General features: G+C 44.9%; 1 protein-coding gene and 1 pseudogene across 1 annotated transcript in view; both read right to left on the reverse strand.

The window, feature by feature from the left end:
- xrcc6 (X-ray repair complementing defective repair in Chinese hamster cells 6) overlaps positions 1 to 16,224 on the reverse strand; it is a 29,832-nt gene extending 13,608 nt beyond the window's left edge. The window contains exons 1-6 of the mRNA XM_020520758.2: positions 16,115 to 16,224; positions 14,676 to 14,814; positions 11,388 to 11,642; positions 7,671 to 7,854; positions 4,951 to 5,137; positions 153 to 321 (exon numbers count right to left, since the gene is read on the reverse strand). Of these exons, the coding sequence (XP_020376347.2) occupies positions 153 to 321; positions 4,951 to 5,137; positions 7,671 to 7,854; positions 11,388 to 11,642; positions 14,676 to 14,814; positions 16,115 to 16,165 (985 nt within the window). The 5' untranslated portion in view covers positions 16,166 to 16,224. The remainder of the gene's footprint in view (positions 1 to 152; positions 322 to 4,950; positions 5,138 to 7,670; positions 7,855 to 11,387; positions 11,643 to 14,675; positions 14,815 to 16,114) is intronic.
- On the reverse strand, positions 3,149 to 3,257 carry LOC125487196 (annotated as a pseudogene).
- Positions 16,225 to 17,932: the final 1,708 nt, after the last annotated feature.

The following is a 17,932-nucleotide window of genomic DNA, read 5'->3' on the forward strand; positions in this document are numbered from 1 at the left end:
ACCCAGCCACCATCAGTTCTGAGGAAGGGTCACCGGACCCGAAACGTTAACTGTGTTTTCTCCTTCACAGATGCTGCCAGACCTGATCAGCTTTTTCAGCAACTTTGTTTTTGTTCCTGATTTACAGCATCCGCAGTTCTTTTGGTTTTTACCTATTATCATTGTCTCCTCTGGGTAAATGAATTGGGATGGTCTGATGTAATGGTGCTTCTTTAACATAGACAGTGGCTTGAAACCAATGAGGACCAAGCCTGGAGAATCAAATCTCATCATCTCCTCTGTTTCCTCTTTCTCCAGAACAATCTGTCTGCGTCCGTAAACCTCAGAACAAAAAAAGGAACAAGGATCAGGATTGCATCTGCCCGAATTTGTACTAAAAACCTTTTAAATAACTCACTTCCTGAGTCCCCAAAGCCTGTCCACCATCTACATGTCAGGAGGGTGGTGGATTACTCCCCACTTGCATGGATGGGTGCAGCTCCAAACCAATCAGGAAGCTTGACACCATCCAGACCAAGGCATCCTGCTTTGATTGGTACCACATCCACAAACATTCACTCCCTCCACCACTGATGCTCAGTAACAGCAACGTATACCATCTCTGAGGTGCAGTGCAGAAATTCACCAAAGCTCTTTAAAAAATATTTTCCAAACACATGACTACTTCCATCAGTGTGTACCATCTACAAGATACACTACAACACCTTCCAATGCACCTGCCCAAACCCGTGACACCTCCCATTTAGAAGGACGAAGGCAGCAGATGCATAGGAACACCATCACCTTCAAGTTGCACTCCAAAGCCACATTCCATCTGACCTAGAACTATATCACTGTCTCTTCAGTCTCACTGGGACAAAGTTTTGGAATGCTCTCCCTAACAGCATTGTGGGTCTACCTACAGCACATGGCCTGCAGCAGTTCATGGTGATTCACCACCATTCCCAAGGGCAATTAGGGATGGGCAACTAATTCTGACCTAGCCAATGTTTCCCACATCTGTGAAAGAATAAATAAAACTAATTTGTCTTTATGTAGCAAATTTAACACAGCAAATCGTTCCAAATTTCTTCACAGGAGCACGATAAAATGATATTTAATACCAAGTAACATAAGGAGATAAGTTCAGGAGAACAAAAACTTGGTTGAAGAGGCTGTTTTTACAGAGTGTCTTAGGAGGAGAAAAGAGGGAGCAAGAGAGGTGGACAGAGAGGTTTAGGGAGAGAATTACAGTACTTGGGGTCCAGCAGCTGAAGGATACTTGCCAATGATGATGAAAATCAGGGATATGCAAGAGACAATACTCTAAGAGGTACAGAGATCTCCTAGCTGTGTGGGGCCACAGGAGGGAATAGAGATAGGGAAGGGCGAGACCATGAAGGCATTTCAAATCAAAGATGAGAATTTGAAAATTCAGGCATTGCTAGAACAATGTAGGTTGCTGGCCACAGGGCGAAGCGGGCTTTGTATGAGTTAGGTTACAGGCATGATTCTATGATGATTGTATGATTTCAGTTTGTAAGTTGATGTCGATGTAAAGGTGACGATCTCCCATCTCAAAGTCATTTGAAAACAAGAATTGATCTGATGTGGAAAAAATATGACCGGTCTTATTAGTGCTGAGCATGTTTATGCCTCTCAGCTCAGATCTCCCATCTCAAACTCAACTGAGAACAAGAACTGATCACACGGTGGGGCCAGTTAGCCCAGTTGGTTGGATGGTTGGTTTGTGATACAAAGTGAAGCCAATAGCAAGGCTTTAATTGCTGCACCCGCTGAGGTTACCATGAAGGCGCTGCCTTCTCAACCTTGATGTAGCCCCCTTGCCACAGGCACGGTGCCCCTCAGGTTAAAGTGACCATCAGTTATCTCTCTCTCTCACTAACGAGAGAGCAGCCCTACAGTCCTCTGGGACTACAATATCACCTTATGTGACACTAGTGTGCAACCTGTTCAAACTAAGCTGAGAGGCAAAGACATGCTCAGCACTCATTACTCATAAGACAATTTTTTCTTTATTCATTCATGGGGTAAGGGGCATTGCTGGCTAGGCAGCATTTATTAATTGCCCACATTGTTGTGGGCCTGGGGTCACATATAGGCCAGACCAGGTAAGGATGGCAGTTTCCTTCCCGACAGGACATTAGTGAACTAGATGGGTTTTTCCTGATTATCAACAATGGATTCATGGTCACCGTTAGACTCTTAATTCCAGCTTTCTACTGAATTCAAATTCCACCATCTGCCATGGCGGGATTCGAACCCAGGTCCCCAGAATGTTATCTGGGTCTCTGGATTAACAATCCAGCGGTAATACCACTAGGCCATCACCTCCCCCTGGTCATATTTTCTCACATCAGATTAGCAGAGATAATCCAATAACACTCAAAGGTGGCGTTACAGGTAGACAATGTAGTGAAGAAGGCGTTTGGCACACCCTCGCCAGAGCACTGAGTATAGGAGTTGGGACGTGATGTTGAAGCTGTACAGAACACTGGTTCGGCCACTTTGGAGTACTGTGTGCAATTCCGGTCACCCTGCTATAGGAAGGATATTATTAAATTAGAGAGGGTCCAGAAAAAAATTTACCAGGATGTTACTGGGGCTGGAGGGTTGAGTTATAAGGAGAACTGGATAGGTTGGAACTTTTTTCCCTGGAACATAGGAGGCTGAGGGATGACTTTATAGAGGTTTATAAAATCATGAGGGGCATGGATAGGGTGAATAGCCAAGGTCTTTTCTCTAGGGTCGGGGGGTACAAAACTACAGTGCATGGGTTTAAGGTGAGAGGTTTAAAAAGGTACCTGGGGGGCAACTTTTTCACACAAAGGATGATTTGTGTGAGGAATTTTTTTATTATATATAGAATCCGTACAGTGTGGAAACAAGCCCTTCGGCCCAACAAATCCACACTGACCCATCCCCCTAACCTACACATCCCTGAACATTATGGGCAATTTAGCCTGGCCAATTCACCTAGCCTGCACATTTTTGGATTGTGGGAAGAAACTGGAGCACCCGGAGGAAACCCACGCAGACAGGGGGAGAATGTGCAAACTCCACACAGTCGCCCAAGGGTGGAATCGAACCCAGGTCCCTGGCGCTGTGAGGCAGCAGTGCTAACCACTGAGCCACCTTGCCACCCAAAAGCCTACTGTACCTGGTATTCCCAGGCAGTCTCCCATCCAAGTACTAACCAGGCCAGAGTCTGCTTAGCTTCCAAGATCAGACATTTTCAGACTAGTATGGCCATAGGCATGAGCTGCCAGAGAAAGTGGTAGATGCAGGTACTGTTATAACATATAAAAGACATTTAGATAGGTACATGAATAAGAAAGGTTCAAACACAGGCAAATGGGACTAGATTAGTTTGAGAGACCTGCACGGCCTGGACAGGTTGTAAGTTAGAAATTGATGTTTCCATGTTTGGGGAGAGCTAACAGAATGATATTATTTATTGCAAAGGGATTTGAATACACAAGTAGGGAGAGTATGCTTCAGTTATGTATTGGAAGCAGTTCAGAGAATGTTTACTAGACCAATACTTTCTTTACTCAGAGAGTAGTAAGGGCGTGGAATGCCCTGCCTGCAACAGTAGTAGACTCGCCAACTTTAAGGGCATTTAAATGGTCATTGGATAAACATATGGATGATAATGGAATAGTGTAGGTTAGATGGGCTTCAATGGGCTTCAGATTGGTTTCACAGGTCGGCGCAACATCGAGGGCCGAAGGGCCTGTACTGCGCTGTAATGTTCTATGTTCTAATACTTAGAGTGAGACGGTTGTCTGTAAGGAAAGTTTAGACAAGTTATGATTGAGTTTGTTGGAGCTTAGAAGAGGAAGAAGCAACGTGACAGGGACAAATATAAACCTGAGGGGCTTGACCGGATGGCTGTGTTGAGAATGTTTCCTCTTGTGGGAGAATCTTGAACGAGGTGTCACTCAGGGGTCCCCCATTTAAAACAGAGAGCAGGTGGGATTCTTGTTCTCTCAGAGGGTTGTGAATCTTTAGAAATGCTTTCCTGAGAATCTGCTGGAAGCAGAGCCATTGAATCTTTTGAAGGCAGAGGTGGATAGATTCTGGTTAAGCAAAGGGGGTGAAAGGTTATCAAGGTGTGGATTTGATCTTACTAAATGGCAGAGCAAGCTCTAGGAGCCAAATGATCTTTATTCCCACTTCTGGGATGTGGGTGTCATTGTCGGTGTCATGGGTGTCATTGGCAAGGCCAGAATTTAGAATCAGGGAAGAATCACAGAATCTGTGGAAAGAGGCTACTTGGCCCATCGGGTCTGCAAAGAGCATCCCAGCCCCCTACCCTATCCCTCTAACCCCACACTTCCCATGGGTACCCACCTAACTTATACATCCCTGGACACTATGGGCCAATTTAGTACAGCCAATCCACCTAGCCTGCACATCTTTGGACTGTGGGAAGAAACCCACACAGACATGGGGAGAATGTGCAAACGCCACACAGACAGTGGCCTGAGACTGGAATCAAACCTGGGTCCCTGGAACTGTGAGGCAGCAAGTGCTAACCACTGAGCCACCGTGCCGCCCTTACTGCCCATCCCTAACTGCTCCTTGAACTTAGTGGCTTGCTTCACCATTTCAAAAGGCAGTTAAGAGTTAATCACATTGCTGCTGGGACTGGAGTCATATGTAGGCCAGACCAGGTAAGGGTGGCAGATTTCTTTCCCTACGAGACATTAGTGAACCAGATGAGTATTTAGGACAATCAACACTGGATATTATTCTCGGCTTTTAATGCCAGATTTTCGCTAAATTCAGATTTCACCATCTGCCACAGTGGGATTGAAACCCATGTCTCCATGAGACTCTGAGTTATTAGTCCAGGGACATTACCATATATCTCAACCTCCTCACTCCTGATCCTACCCCGTATGTATGTCATCTGTAAGATTCAGCAATGACAAAGTTCACTACCTGGGCCTTTTTGGTATCACTGGGCAGGAGCAGGCTGCCTGTCTCCCCATTAAACCAGCGAGTTTTGGTTTTGACTGGCTCATTAGTTTCTCGGTAAAGGCGGATTGCAGTGGGCTTCCTGGTGCTCTGGATCAGATTGTAAACTCCGACAGAAAGCTCCACGCCTTCTCCCAGATTCAGGTGCAGCCTGAAGAACAGAACATCAAACACTGTCAGCAACACACGAAGAGAGAGAGGGGCAAAAGGGCAGAAACACATTAAAATTGACACTTACTGATGGTTGGAAAAGGTGACTGTTTAGGCACGATAGGTTAAACTGAGATCTTGACTACCTAGTTAGTTCATTGTGAAGATCCCGTGGCACCAGCATCCTGACTTGGAAGTATATTGTCGTTCCTCCAGTTGGAATCCTGGAATTCCTTCCCTAAGAGCATTGTGGGTCTACCCACACCAAACGGACTGCAACAGTTCAAGAAGGCAGCTCACCATCACCTTCTCACAGGCAACTAGGGATGGGCAACAAATGTTGGCCCAGGCAGTGATGGCCACATTCCATGAATGAATAAAGAAAAGAGGAAGGGAGCCCTTTCTTGGGCAACATTTGTTCTTCCATTAACCATCAACAAACAGAAACAGTCATTTGTCTCACTGTGGAAACTTTAGTGGACAGAAGTTGCCACATTTACCAACAGTACAGCTTCAGGAGCAACATGATGCACCTGATGTTCCTGTTCAGAATTTACAGCGTAAAAACAGGCCAGCCGGGCACTGCAGGGGCGGGAGTACATTATCTCTGCCCTCCATAACATTTCAAAGGGCTCTTGTGGTGAAGTGGTGGTGTCACTACCGCTGGATTAAGGAGGCCCAGGTCCAGGTCCCACCTGCTCGAGAGGTGTGTTATAACTTCCCTGAACAGGCTAATTAGAAAATATCTCACAACAGGCCATTCAGTCCACCATGTTATTGATGCTCCACACAGACCTCTTCCTAACCATCTTTGTTTAACTTTATTAGCATCTGTCTGTCCAGGCTCCCTGTAAATACATCCACATTGTTCTCTTCAACCACGTCCTGTGGTATTGAGTTCCACATTCTCACCACTCCTTGGATGACGAAATTCCCGATTTGATTCCTTGGTCACTGTCTCACAATGATGATCTCTAGTCTTGTTCTTCTGTGTGAGTGAAGATGCACTCCTTGGGGTCTATTCTAGCAAAATATTTCATTCTTTTAAAGACCTCTGTTACACCTTGACAAGAGAAGAGACACCTGGCGAGTTCATCCTCCCTGACGTTTAAAGCTATCCACATAAACAGTTGCTTTTTTATTCCACTTCAATAGAAACCATGAAGAAGCTGAGATGTCCCCTCTTCCTAAAAGCAGCCAGGAATTACGTTTCGAATCTGAGCTTGAGTGACACAAGCCATCATTGAACAGATTGTAAATCCGAGCTCAGACATAAAGTCTGCCAAGATCCACTTCGTCTTGAAAGCTTTCTCACATCTATTATCACATCAGGCAGACAAAGCACGTGTTTGCATCTGCATATAGAGTCATATATATTACAGCATGGAATGAGGTTCTTCTGCCTGTCCTGTCTGTACTGGTCATCAAGCATCTACTGTATCTATTCTAATCTCACTTCCCAGCACTTGGCCCAGAGCCTTGATGCTATGGCATTTCAAAGGTTCATCTAAATACCTTTTAAATGCTGTCGTGGTTCCTTTCTCCACCACACTTTCAAACAGTGAGTTCCAGGTACCCACCACACTCTGGGTGAAAACATTTCTCCTCAAATCCCCTCTAAGCCTCTTGCCCATGACAACTGATACCTCTACTAAAGGAAAAAGTTTGGTCCTATCAATTCTATCTATGCCCTCACAATCTCATACATCTCAATCAGTTCTCCCCTCAGCCTTCTCTGCTCCAAGGAAAATAACCCCAGCCTGTTCAGTGTCTGAACATAAGAATGAGGAGCAGGAGGAGGCCATTCAGCCCCTTGAGCCTGCTCCGCCATTTAATACGATCATGGCTGATCTCATCTAGGCCTCAGCTCCACTTTCCCGCCCGCTCTCCATAACCCTTCAACCTATTACTAATGAATATTTCCTCCTCAAATTTATTCACTGTTCCAGCATCCACTGCACTATGGGGCAGTGATTCATGATCCTTTGAGAGAAATAATTTCTCATCTTTATTTCAAATCTGCAATCCCTTATCCTAAAACTATGACCTCTCATACGAGACTGAGCCACATGACGAAACATTTGCTCTATATCTACTTTGTCAATCTCCTTTTGCATTTTATATAGCCCAATTAAGTCTCCTCTCATTCTTCTAAACTCCAGTGAGTACGGATCTAAACTACTCACAGCTGAAACTCTGCAGTGTTTTTTGTTGTGAAAAGGGTTGCCAGAGGCTGTAGGTTTTGAGAGGTGCCGCTCCAGGTCAGGCAGGGCTGACTATGACTCTTGCCACCTACTGCTTGTGCGTTGGAAGGATTTACAGATTGATAATTAAAGCGTGTAGCCGCATTATGAACAAAACCTTCCTTGGTCCCGAGGCTGGGATTTGAATCTGCAGCTTCTGGCTCAGAGGCAGGGACACTACCCACCGTGCCACAGGACTGCCACCGCAATCTAATAGGGAAGGTACTTGATCAGAAACTTCAGAGTCTCCTGGGACTCTGGAGGCTCTGTGCTGTTCCTAAGATAGCTGACCTGGTGATGGCTTTTTTCTTGTAGTCCTTGGCCCACATCTTCCGCAGCAGATCGTCCAACTTGGCTGATTCCATGCCTTGCGTGGCGCCATCATCGTCCTCTGTGACGCTGACAATGTCGCAGTAGAAGAGAGACATGTCAAACCCACCGGGTTTCTTCAGGTGCATTAGGTCCAAGATGATGCCTGCACACAGACAAGAACAGTGAGACTGACACTCCACTCACACCGACAAGGCAACGCTTTTTATTAACATTTCTCTATCAAAAATATCTATTCACAAAAGGAAAGATCTTCTCTCCCAACTTTCCTTAGATCATTCAAGTTCTTGCCTGGGGTAGAGATTATGACAAGCAGAGAGCCTATTTATTCTCCCAGGCTGACTGTTATCCACTCCTTTGTCTGTCCAACTGCTCTCTCTCTTTGGGCTCTATCTCCACCTATTGTTTACTCCTCCCAACCTATCTTCTGCATAAACACCAACCTTTTCCCAGCCACCATCAGTTCTGAAGTATGGTCATTGGACCAGAAACATTAAACCTGATTTTTCTCCATAGATGCTGCCAGACCTGCTGAGCTTTCTAATAATTTCTGTTCCTGTTAGAAGATGAGGGTCTTTCTTTTGATTATTTTTGACCTATGTGATCTCCGGGATGGTTTTGATTGCCTAAAAGAGGGTGTTAACATGGGCCCTGTTTATTTTCTTCGCTCGAGTCAATGGCTGCTTGTGGGTCAGGAGGTGTGAGGAGAGGAGAAGACACAAGGAAATGTTTCGGGTTGTGAGGATGGTGTAGGGCAGGCTCCGAACACGCAGCAAGTCTTTCCCTTCCCCTCAGTTTCGTACACTGGTGGGCCTCTGCTGTGAAATTATCTCATGGCCACTCCTGACAGACCGTGTTTCATGTGTGAGCCCTGACAGCCAAAGCAGTGAAGAGGATATCAGATGGAACTCCATTTCACCCAGCCCAACCCTGTTTGTTCTCGAATGGATCTGAAGCACAGTTTTTAAGCTACTCAAATCCCTCTGTGGTCTTGGCCCTACCTACCTTTGTCACAATACATGGTCCTACAAGGTATTGCATATTGGTAAAACAAACAAGGGCAGGACTTCTACAATTAAAAGTAGCGCCTTGGGTAGTGCTGTAGAACAGAGAGACCTAGGGGTCCAGGTATATAATTCTTTGAGATTTGCATTACAGGTAGACCGGGTGGTTAAGAAGGCATTTAGCACGCTTGCCTTCATTGCTCAGACCTTTGAGTATAGGAGTTGGGATGTTATGTTGAGGTTGTACAGGACGTTGGTGAGGCCTCTTCTAGAATACTGTGTCCAGTTCTGGTCGCCCTGTTATAGGAAGGATATTATTAAACTGGAGAGGGTTCAAAGGAAATTTACCAGGATGTTGCTGGGTATGGAAAATTTGAGTTATAAGGAGAGGCTGGGACTGAGGTTGTTGACTTGCTCGCCGAGCTGGCTTGTTTTTGTTCAGACGTTTCGTTGCCGTGCTAGGTGACATTATCAGTGGAGCCTCCAATGAAGCGATGTTGTTCTACTCCACTTGGGATTTATACTGTCCGGTCCGTTATGGTGAGTATTGTCATTTCTGGTTTTGATCTGTATGGGTTTATATATGGGGTCCAATTCTATATGTTGGTTGAATTCCCAGAGGCTGGACTATTTTCATTGAAGTCTAGGAGGCTGAGGGGTGACCTTATCGAGATTTGTACTTCCAGAGGAAGTGGTGAATGTAGGTATAGTTACAACATTTAAAAGACATTTCGATGAGTACATGAAGAAGAAATGTTTGATGGATATGGGCCAAGCGTAGGCAGGTGGGACTAGTTTAGTTTGGGATTATAGACCGAAAAGTCTATTTCCATGCTGTATGAGTCTATAACCTTCCATCATCTCTGTGCTCCTCCATTTCTTGCCACTTATGCACGGCCCAGTTCCCTCGCTCCACAAGGCACAGCTGTGCCCCAATCTGGAGCTGCTCTGTCTGGATCTCTCAATCTGTCTACCTTGCTTTCCGTCTTTAAGGTGTTCCTTAAAATTTACCTGATCAAAAGCTCCCTCTGTCTGTCTCCTAATATCTCCTCCAGTGACTCAGCGCCATACTTTGTTCCATTACTCCCAAGTAATGGTTTGGGATGTTATGCAATGTCAAAGATGATATGTAAATGCAAGTTGTTGTTGTGGCAGAGGGACAGTACTGTGCAGAGACTAAGTGTCTGTCACTGGAAGGATGTCACTGTTTTAAGTTGTTCTGTTTTTGTAGGGATCAGTTAGTGGATCATGTTTAACATTGAGAGTTCCGTCTTTGAGTCACCTCACACTGGGGTTAATGTTTGACAGTGTGACTTGATCAGTGTTACTCTGCCTGACCCACCCTCTCATTCTTAGATCCTCCAACTCCATCCCTCCTCCTCCGTGACTCTCCGACACATCATCACTCCTTTTCATTTCGACTCATGAACCCATCCTCACTTACTCCCTGACCCTTCAATTCACAACGCCACCAGCTCCCTAACCCTCTGACACATCACTCTTCCTTCCCAGTGACTCTCTGACTCATGGACCGACCCCGCTCCCAGCCGCTAACCTTCTGACCTGTGACATCTCGCACTCCCTGGCTCTAGGCAGCCGGTTGTCCTTCCCTATCGCAGCCTCTTGAGGGCAGGTCAGGGAACGGCAGAGGCTGTGAGCCAGAGGAATGATCGGCAGTGACCAGAAGGTCAGTGACAAGGGGAGGCTGCGTGGGGTTGCTGGGGGGGTGTGGACAGTGAGAGAGGGAGATCAGCAAGCTGGCTTGGAGGAGAGCAGCAAATGGGATGTCTGTTCATATCTTCAATTTTATTTTAATAATTATTTAATCTACCAATACATGAATTTAGCATAATGAAATATTTCAAATTATAGGATTTAATGTTTATACTCGATGAGAAAAATCCAACGGAACCTAATTTTAAAAAGGCTTTAATGGGAACATCTGATATGCTTTAAGTTAAAGTCATACTTTGGGGCTGTCTTGTGGGACAGTGGTAGTGTCCTTGTCCCTGAACTGAGAGACCCGGGTTCAAATCTGTGTGTAATAACATCTCTAAGCACCTTTACTCAACAACTTTATCTCAAACGTTGCTGGGAATGGAAGGTTTGAATTGTAGGGATAAGCTGGGCCTTATCTCACTGGAGTGTAGGAGGTTGAGGGGTGACCTTATAGAGGTTTATGAAATCACGAGGGGCATAGATAAGTTGAATAGCAGGTGTCTTTTCCCTAGGGTGGGGATTTCAAGACTGGGGGCATATTTTTAAGGTTGAAGAAAAAGATTTAAAAAGACATGAGGGGTGATCTTTTTTTACACAGAAGGTGGTTCGTGTGTAAAATGAGAGGAAGCGGTGGATGTGGGTACAATTACAACATTTAAAAGATGTTTAGGTAAGTACATGAATAGGAAAGGTTTGGAGGGATATGGGGGAAGTGCAGGCAGATGGGACTAGTTTAGTTTGGGAACATGGTCAACATGGGCTGGTTGGGCTGAAGGGTCTGTTTCAGTGCTGTATGATTCTATGACTCTGTAATAGGTTGATTAGAAAATACCTAAAGTTGCAGATTTTAGGAATGAAGCTGCAGCCTTAAGTGAGGATATACTGTACTGTAATTCTTTTGCCCAGTTGCTGACAAATAAATAACAATGTTTGACGGTAAGTATCACCCACCCACCTGTCTCTCGGAGGTCGTTGGCCTTGGTTCTGGCCATTCGTGCTTTGGAGCTGTCTTTAGCGTGCGGGTTGTCATTGTTGGTGAACAGCATGATGCGTTTGTGGCTCAGCTTGAGCCGGACATCACTGAAGAGGTTGGAGCAGACCCAGAGAGCGTCACCCAGTGAGCCATCCGTGCTGTGTCCTATCTGCTCCTTGAAGGAACGCTTCCCTTTCTCTCCCTCGTACTGGTCCAGTTCTAACACTCGCTTAGCACCTGTGTCCGGAGGGATGGATTCAGTTTAGAACATCAATCTACTAAACACACATCACAGAATGGCCCATCCTGCTCTCTATCCAACATAGTGACACAGACTTCAGAAACCTGCCCTTACACTTTTCAGACTAAGATGGAATTTAATTGCATTGTGACTATTTTATCCCAGGGAATCTCTTACCATGTGATTGCTATTTGAACTTGGCTCATTTCAGAATATTGGAGGCAGGAAGGTTGTGGAGGCTCCACCTTGCACCAAAACGTGTTCCCCCAATATCTCTGTAATGATGATTAGATCTAAGTCATTTATTTCGAATTGTGCTGCCCGTTTATCTATCTTGTTACGAGTGCTTTCAGATTCAGAGACAGAAGTTTTCCTACTGTTTTAACTGCTGTTCTTTGCACAGGCCTTATTTGTGAATGCACTCTCACCATTAGACTCTGTCCCTTCCTGTCCAACTCGGCTAGTTATTACTGTATTGGCCATGACTTTGCTTTTAGAGGTTTCCAAATCTCCCTTTACCTGACTGCACTTTTAGTTTCTAACACCTGATCCACACCCTACTTTTTTCTTTATTTCTAAAATATACTTTAGTCATAAAAATGTCTTTATATACATACATAGTCACTAAAGCAGTTCGAGAATCGTAGAATCCCTATGATGTGGAAACAGGCCATTCAGCCCAACAAGTCCACACGACCATCGAAGAGCATCCCATTCCCCCATCCCCTTGCATTTCCCATGGCTCACACACCTAAATTGACACACCCTGAACACTATGGGACACTTAGCACAGCCAATCCACCTAACCTGCACATCTTTGGACTGTGGGAGAAAACCGGAGTACCCAGCAGAAAACCATGCAGACATGGGGAGAATGTGCAAATTCCACACAGACAGTTGCCCGAGGCTGGAATTGAACCTGGGTCCCCGACTGGGAGGCAGCAGTATTGAGCCACCTTGCTGCCTCAAACTTTAGATAATACCAAGATGGAATTACAGCACATGATTATAGCAAGTTATAATCAAGTCTGGACAAATTGTGTGCATTGTGTTTAGAACCGTGTGCACAGATGTTCTTCAAATGAATGCACATGCATAGTGGGCTGCAGATGCAGGTGTCAGCTAACACTGCCGTAAAACTAAGGCAATTAGAGGGATTGACTCACTTCAGCCACCATTAGCTAAGTATCAGTCCTTCTCTTTAAACTGTGTCTCGTTGAAGTCGACACAAAGAACATCAAAACACAATGCAATCATGCTGACATTACCTGCCTTGAAATTCGTTGCTATTTGTCAGCTCATGTTACACCTGTACAGTAATATATGAAGAAACAAACATTTGAGTTTGACTCTATCCAACAAACTAACTCGAGGCATTCCTTACAAGATTATAAATAATGTGCATTTGGGGCATCAGGTGGGTCCGATAACTGAGCGGACCCACATTTAACTTGGGTAGAAAGAACTCACACGGTGGTCTTTCCCCACAGTGCCTTAGCAGCAGCTGCCCCAAGTTTTACTGCGTCCCTCAGCATGTAGTCCTGGACCTTGGGGTGTGCCAATCTGTAACACCCCTTGCTCTGGAAGACCAACAAGTTTCAGGCAGACCAAAGAACGTCTTTCACCGAGTTCATGGTCCTCCAGGCGCCACAGTTTAAATATAAATTTTCTTGTTCACTGAGCCCAGAGCAGTTTCAGTGGTGCCTGTCCCAGCAAATTAACTCTCTTTCTTCACTTCCCCTCATGTAGTGCCAGGGCCCCATAGATCAAAGCAAAGAATTGCAAAGAGGTTCTTCTGAAGAAGTCATATTGGACTCAAAACGTTAACTCTGTTTCTCTCTCCACAGATACTGAACTCCTCCAGCATTCACTGTGCTTGTTTCAGATTTCCAGCATCCATCGTATTTTGCTTTTATCCAATGAGGAAAGGTGGGTGAATGTGATAAGGGGAAAGGAAAACCAACAGCAGCAGTAGTGGCATTTATATATCACCGCTCACCATTTCAGACATCCCCAAGTATTAACCAGTCAATGAAATGTCCCACTGTTCTGCCCAATTGTTATTTCTCAGCCACTAACAAACAGCCTGGTCATTACAAAAACCAAAAGAACTGCGGATGTTGGGAATCAGAAACAAAAACAGAAAAAACAGTAAATGCTTAGCAGAGATAATAGGAACTGCAGATGCTGGAGAATGCAGCAGGTTTGGCAGCATCTGTGAAGAGAAATTGGAGTTAATGTTTCAGGTCCAGTGACCCTTCCTCAGAATCGATAGTAGCTGGGAAAACGTTGGTTTTTATGCAGAAGACAGGGTGGGGGGAGGGGCTAAGGATAAATGAGAGGTGGAGATAGAGACCCCGACTCTTTGTCTGGACAAGGTCAAAAATCACATGATACCAAGTTATGGTCCAACAGGTTTATTTGAAGACACAGCTTTCGGAATCTTGCTCCTTCTTTAGATGTTAGAGAGAGCGGTGGCATCAGACACAGAATTTATAAGCAAAAGCTCAAAGGGTCACAGAACTGATGTAAATGTATCAAACAAACCTAAGATGGCTGTTAAATCTTTAATCAGTTGGAAAGGAGATGCAGGTTTCAACTGATTAATATGCAAATCCCAGAGTTACTTTCAAGTCATTGCCCTACTTTGGAAATTAAACCAGTCTGACTCCAAGTTAAAACACAGACAAGATTCTAAACAAAGCCTCACACCTAAAATGCATTGTCTGACCTGAGATGTCACTTCTGGTACACTGATAAAACCTTTAGTTCTCTTAGGGCAGTGACTACCCATTGTCATTATCATGCTGGTGTTCACTGCTACATTTTCTACGTTACAATTTGCATGGAGCAAGACTCCAAGAATGCAGGCAGGAGATACTCCGTAGCAGGTTTAAACAGACAGGTACCGAACAGCTCTGAGGAAGGGTCACCAGACCTGAAATGTTAACTGTGATTTTTTTCTTCACAGATGCTGCCAGACCTGCTGAGCTTCTCCTGCAACTTCTGTTTTAGGTACCGAACATTACCTGGTGTGTCCAAGTCATGGAGAACGTAAACATGCTTGAAGTCTACAGAGTTCTTGTGCTTCTGAGTCCCAAAGAACACGACAGCCAATAGATCACGCTCACTGCTGATAATCTTACTGGTGTATACCCTGTGAACACACTGTAAGCACAGAGTCACATCGGTCAGCAATAGAACTAGATATGGTTCTTGGTGGAACAAGAGAACATCTGGACATCTAGCTTAAAGCAATTCAAAAGCACTCCAGAGCTACCACCTTAAACATTCACTCCCTCCACCATCGATGTACAGTGACAGCAGTGTGTACCATCTGCAAGAAATACTGTAACATAGGTTTAAGAGGAGAAAGATTTAAAAGGGACCTAAGGGACAATTTTTTCACACAGTGAATGTGCGTGTATGGTTTGAGCTGCCAGAGGAGGTGGTGAAGGCTGGTACAATTACAACATTTAAAAGACTTTTGGATGGGTACAAGAATAGGAAATGTTTAGAGGGCCATGGGCCAAATGCTGGCAAATGGGACTAGATTAATTTAGGATATCTGGTCGGTATGGACCAAAGGATCTGTTTCTGTGCTCTTCATCTCTATGACTCTATACCTCACTGTGGCTCCTTAGACAGCATCTTGCAAACCCTGATCTCTACCTCTCAAAGGACAGTGGCAGTAGATACATGGGAACACCAGCCCTGTAAGTTCCCCTCCAAACCACTCACCATCCTGACTTAGAAGTATATTACTGTTCGTTCAAAACGCTGGAATTTCCTCCCTAACAGCACTGTGGATATCCCTACACCACACGGATCACAGCTCTCCACCACGTTCTCAACGGCAATTAAGGATGGGTAATAATACCAGTGCCATCAATGAAATTCCACAATAAAGAAGTTGTACTCTGGCAGCTTTCCTGTGCCATCGCTCACGCTAAGTCGGACAGCATGCAGTTTTGTAAGGGCAGAAAGGCTGCACTGTGGGATTATTTTATTTCTAAAATGAAACTTTCTCTTCTCAAGCCTTGCCCAAGGTCCTCTGGTCTACTAGAGGGTGACTAATTATCTCTCCCGAAATCTGAAGCCAATTTCAAATCCCAGGTCTCTTCCAAGGTCATGATGAAAAGTGTTGCTTTTCTCCCCTTGATTTTAAAGTTGATTTACTTCAGTAATCAAGTGTGACAGATGTGAGCTGAGCACAGTCAGGGAACCTGCAGGTGGTGCATGTGTCTGTTACTCTTGTCTTTCTGGATGGGAGTGGTTGTGGGTCAGGTGAAGGAGCCTCAGTGAGTTGCTGCACTGTATCTCGTAACCCAAGAGACCATGGTGGGATTTGAACACAATCACTGGGTCACTGGGCCTGCATTGTGACCACGACACTATCAGAGCTGCATAGCTGTGTCCACAGTGGACATACCAATAGTTATCTCTTACCTTATCAGTTTTCTCTTACCTGCATAGTCATGTCAAATGCGGAGGTGTCATCATCGTTCATTTCAAACATGGCTTCTGAGGCATCGATGAGAAAAATTAAGCTGTCTCTTCCAGCATATCTGACATCCTCTAAAAGTACAGATGGAAAAGTGAGGAAGGTGATTGTGTGACTAACCACATCATTCCTGCTCTGACCCACCCAGGAATTCCCTGCCCAGTGAAGCAGCTCAGGCTACCTTGTTGAATGTTTTTAAGGCAAAGATAGATTTTTGAACAGTAAAGGAATTAAGGGTAATGGCGAGCGTCAGGTAAGTAGAGCTGAGTCCACAAAAAGATTAGTCATGATCTTATTGAATGGCGGGGCAGGCTTAAGGGGCCAGATGGCCTACTCCTGCTCCTAGTTCTTATGTTCTTATTATTTCTGTTTGGAAGAACAGTGACTCTGCAAAGTCCCAATGCATTTGATACACGTTTCCCCTTCGTAAATAAAAGTCTGTAACTGTGGTCTAACAGCCTTATACAGGCTGACTTGGGGGAATGCAGGCATCAGCTTCTTCAAAACTAAAGAAAAATGCTGCAGGCATTGGAAATCTGCAATGAAGACAGAAAATGCTGGAAGCACAGCATGTGGCACCAGAGAGTGAGAAAGAGTTCATGACTCAGGGCAAGGACCATCTTCACAACTTTTGGAGGTTGTGGCTAAGACACACAGCAGGAACATTTCTGTTGTGCAATCTACAATGACACAACTTTTGCAAAAACAAAACTAAGAAAGGCTTGGAACATTGTGAACTGTGAAGAGGATAGCATTAAAACTTCAAGAAAGGAGGGAAGAAGGGAGTGGTGTAGTGGTAATGTCACTGGGCAGAATCCTCTGGGGACATGGGTTCAAATCTCACCAGGGCAAGCGGTGAAATTTGAATTGAATAATGATCTCGAATTAAAAGATAAGATAATGGCAGCCATGCCACCTTTGTTAACTGTCACTAAAAACCATGTAGTTCACTAATCCCCTTTCGGGTGGGAGATCTACTGGTGTGGCTCAGACGTAGCCTCTGAAATGATCATGGGGCAGTTAGGGATGGGCAATAAATGCAGGCCTCACCAAAGATGCCCATATCCCATCAGTGACTAAAACAAATTCATGGACAGGTCGATGGGATGAGCAGTCACATAGCAGATGACACTAATGCAGAGACACGTGAAGTGATGTGTTTTGGAGGGAAAAATAAGTCAGACATTAAACTGAAGGGTATAATTCTGAAGGGGGTACAGGAGCAGAGGGACTTGGGCGTATATTGGCAGGACAGGTTGGAAAAGGCATTTGGGATCCTGGGTTTTACAAATAGGGATATTTAGTAAAAAAAAAGCAGATTACGGTGAAACTTTGTAAAACACCGGTTTGCCCTCGGCTGGAGTCTGTTGTCTGATTCCGGTTACTGGTTTACAGGAAGGTTTTTTAAAAATTAATTCACAGGATGAGGGTGTCACTGGCTGGCCCAGAATTTAGTGCCCATCCCTAATTGCCCAGAGGGCAGTTAAGAGCCAACCACATTGCTGCGTGTCTGGAGTCACATGGAGGCCAGACCAGCTGAGGATGGCAGTTTCCCTTCCTTAAAGGACATTACTGAGTTAGATGGGTTTTTCCGACAATCAGCAATGGACTCACGGTCATCATTAGATTCCTAATTCCAGATTTTTAAAAAAATTGCATTCAAATTCCATCATCTGCTGTGGTGGGATTCGAACCTGGGTCCCGAGAACATTAGAGATAACAAGGTGTAGAGCTGGATGAACACAGCAGGCCAAGCAGCATCAGAGGAGCAGGAAAGCTGAC

The sequence above is a fragment of the Rhincodon typus genome, chromosome 37 (assembly GCF_021869965.1).
Source record: "Rhincodon typus isolate 14 chromosome 37, sRhiTyp1.1, whole genome shotgun sequence".
Taxonomy (NCBI): domain Eukaryota; kingdom Metazoa; phylum Chordata; class Chondrichthyes; order Orectolobiformes; family Rhincodontidae; genus Rhincodon; species Rhincodon typus.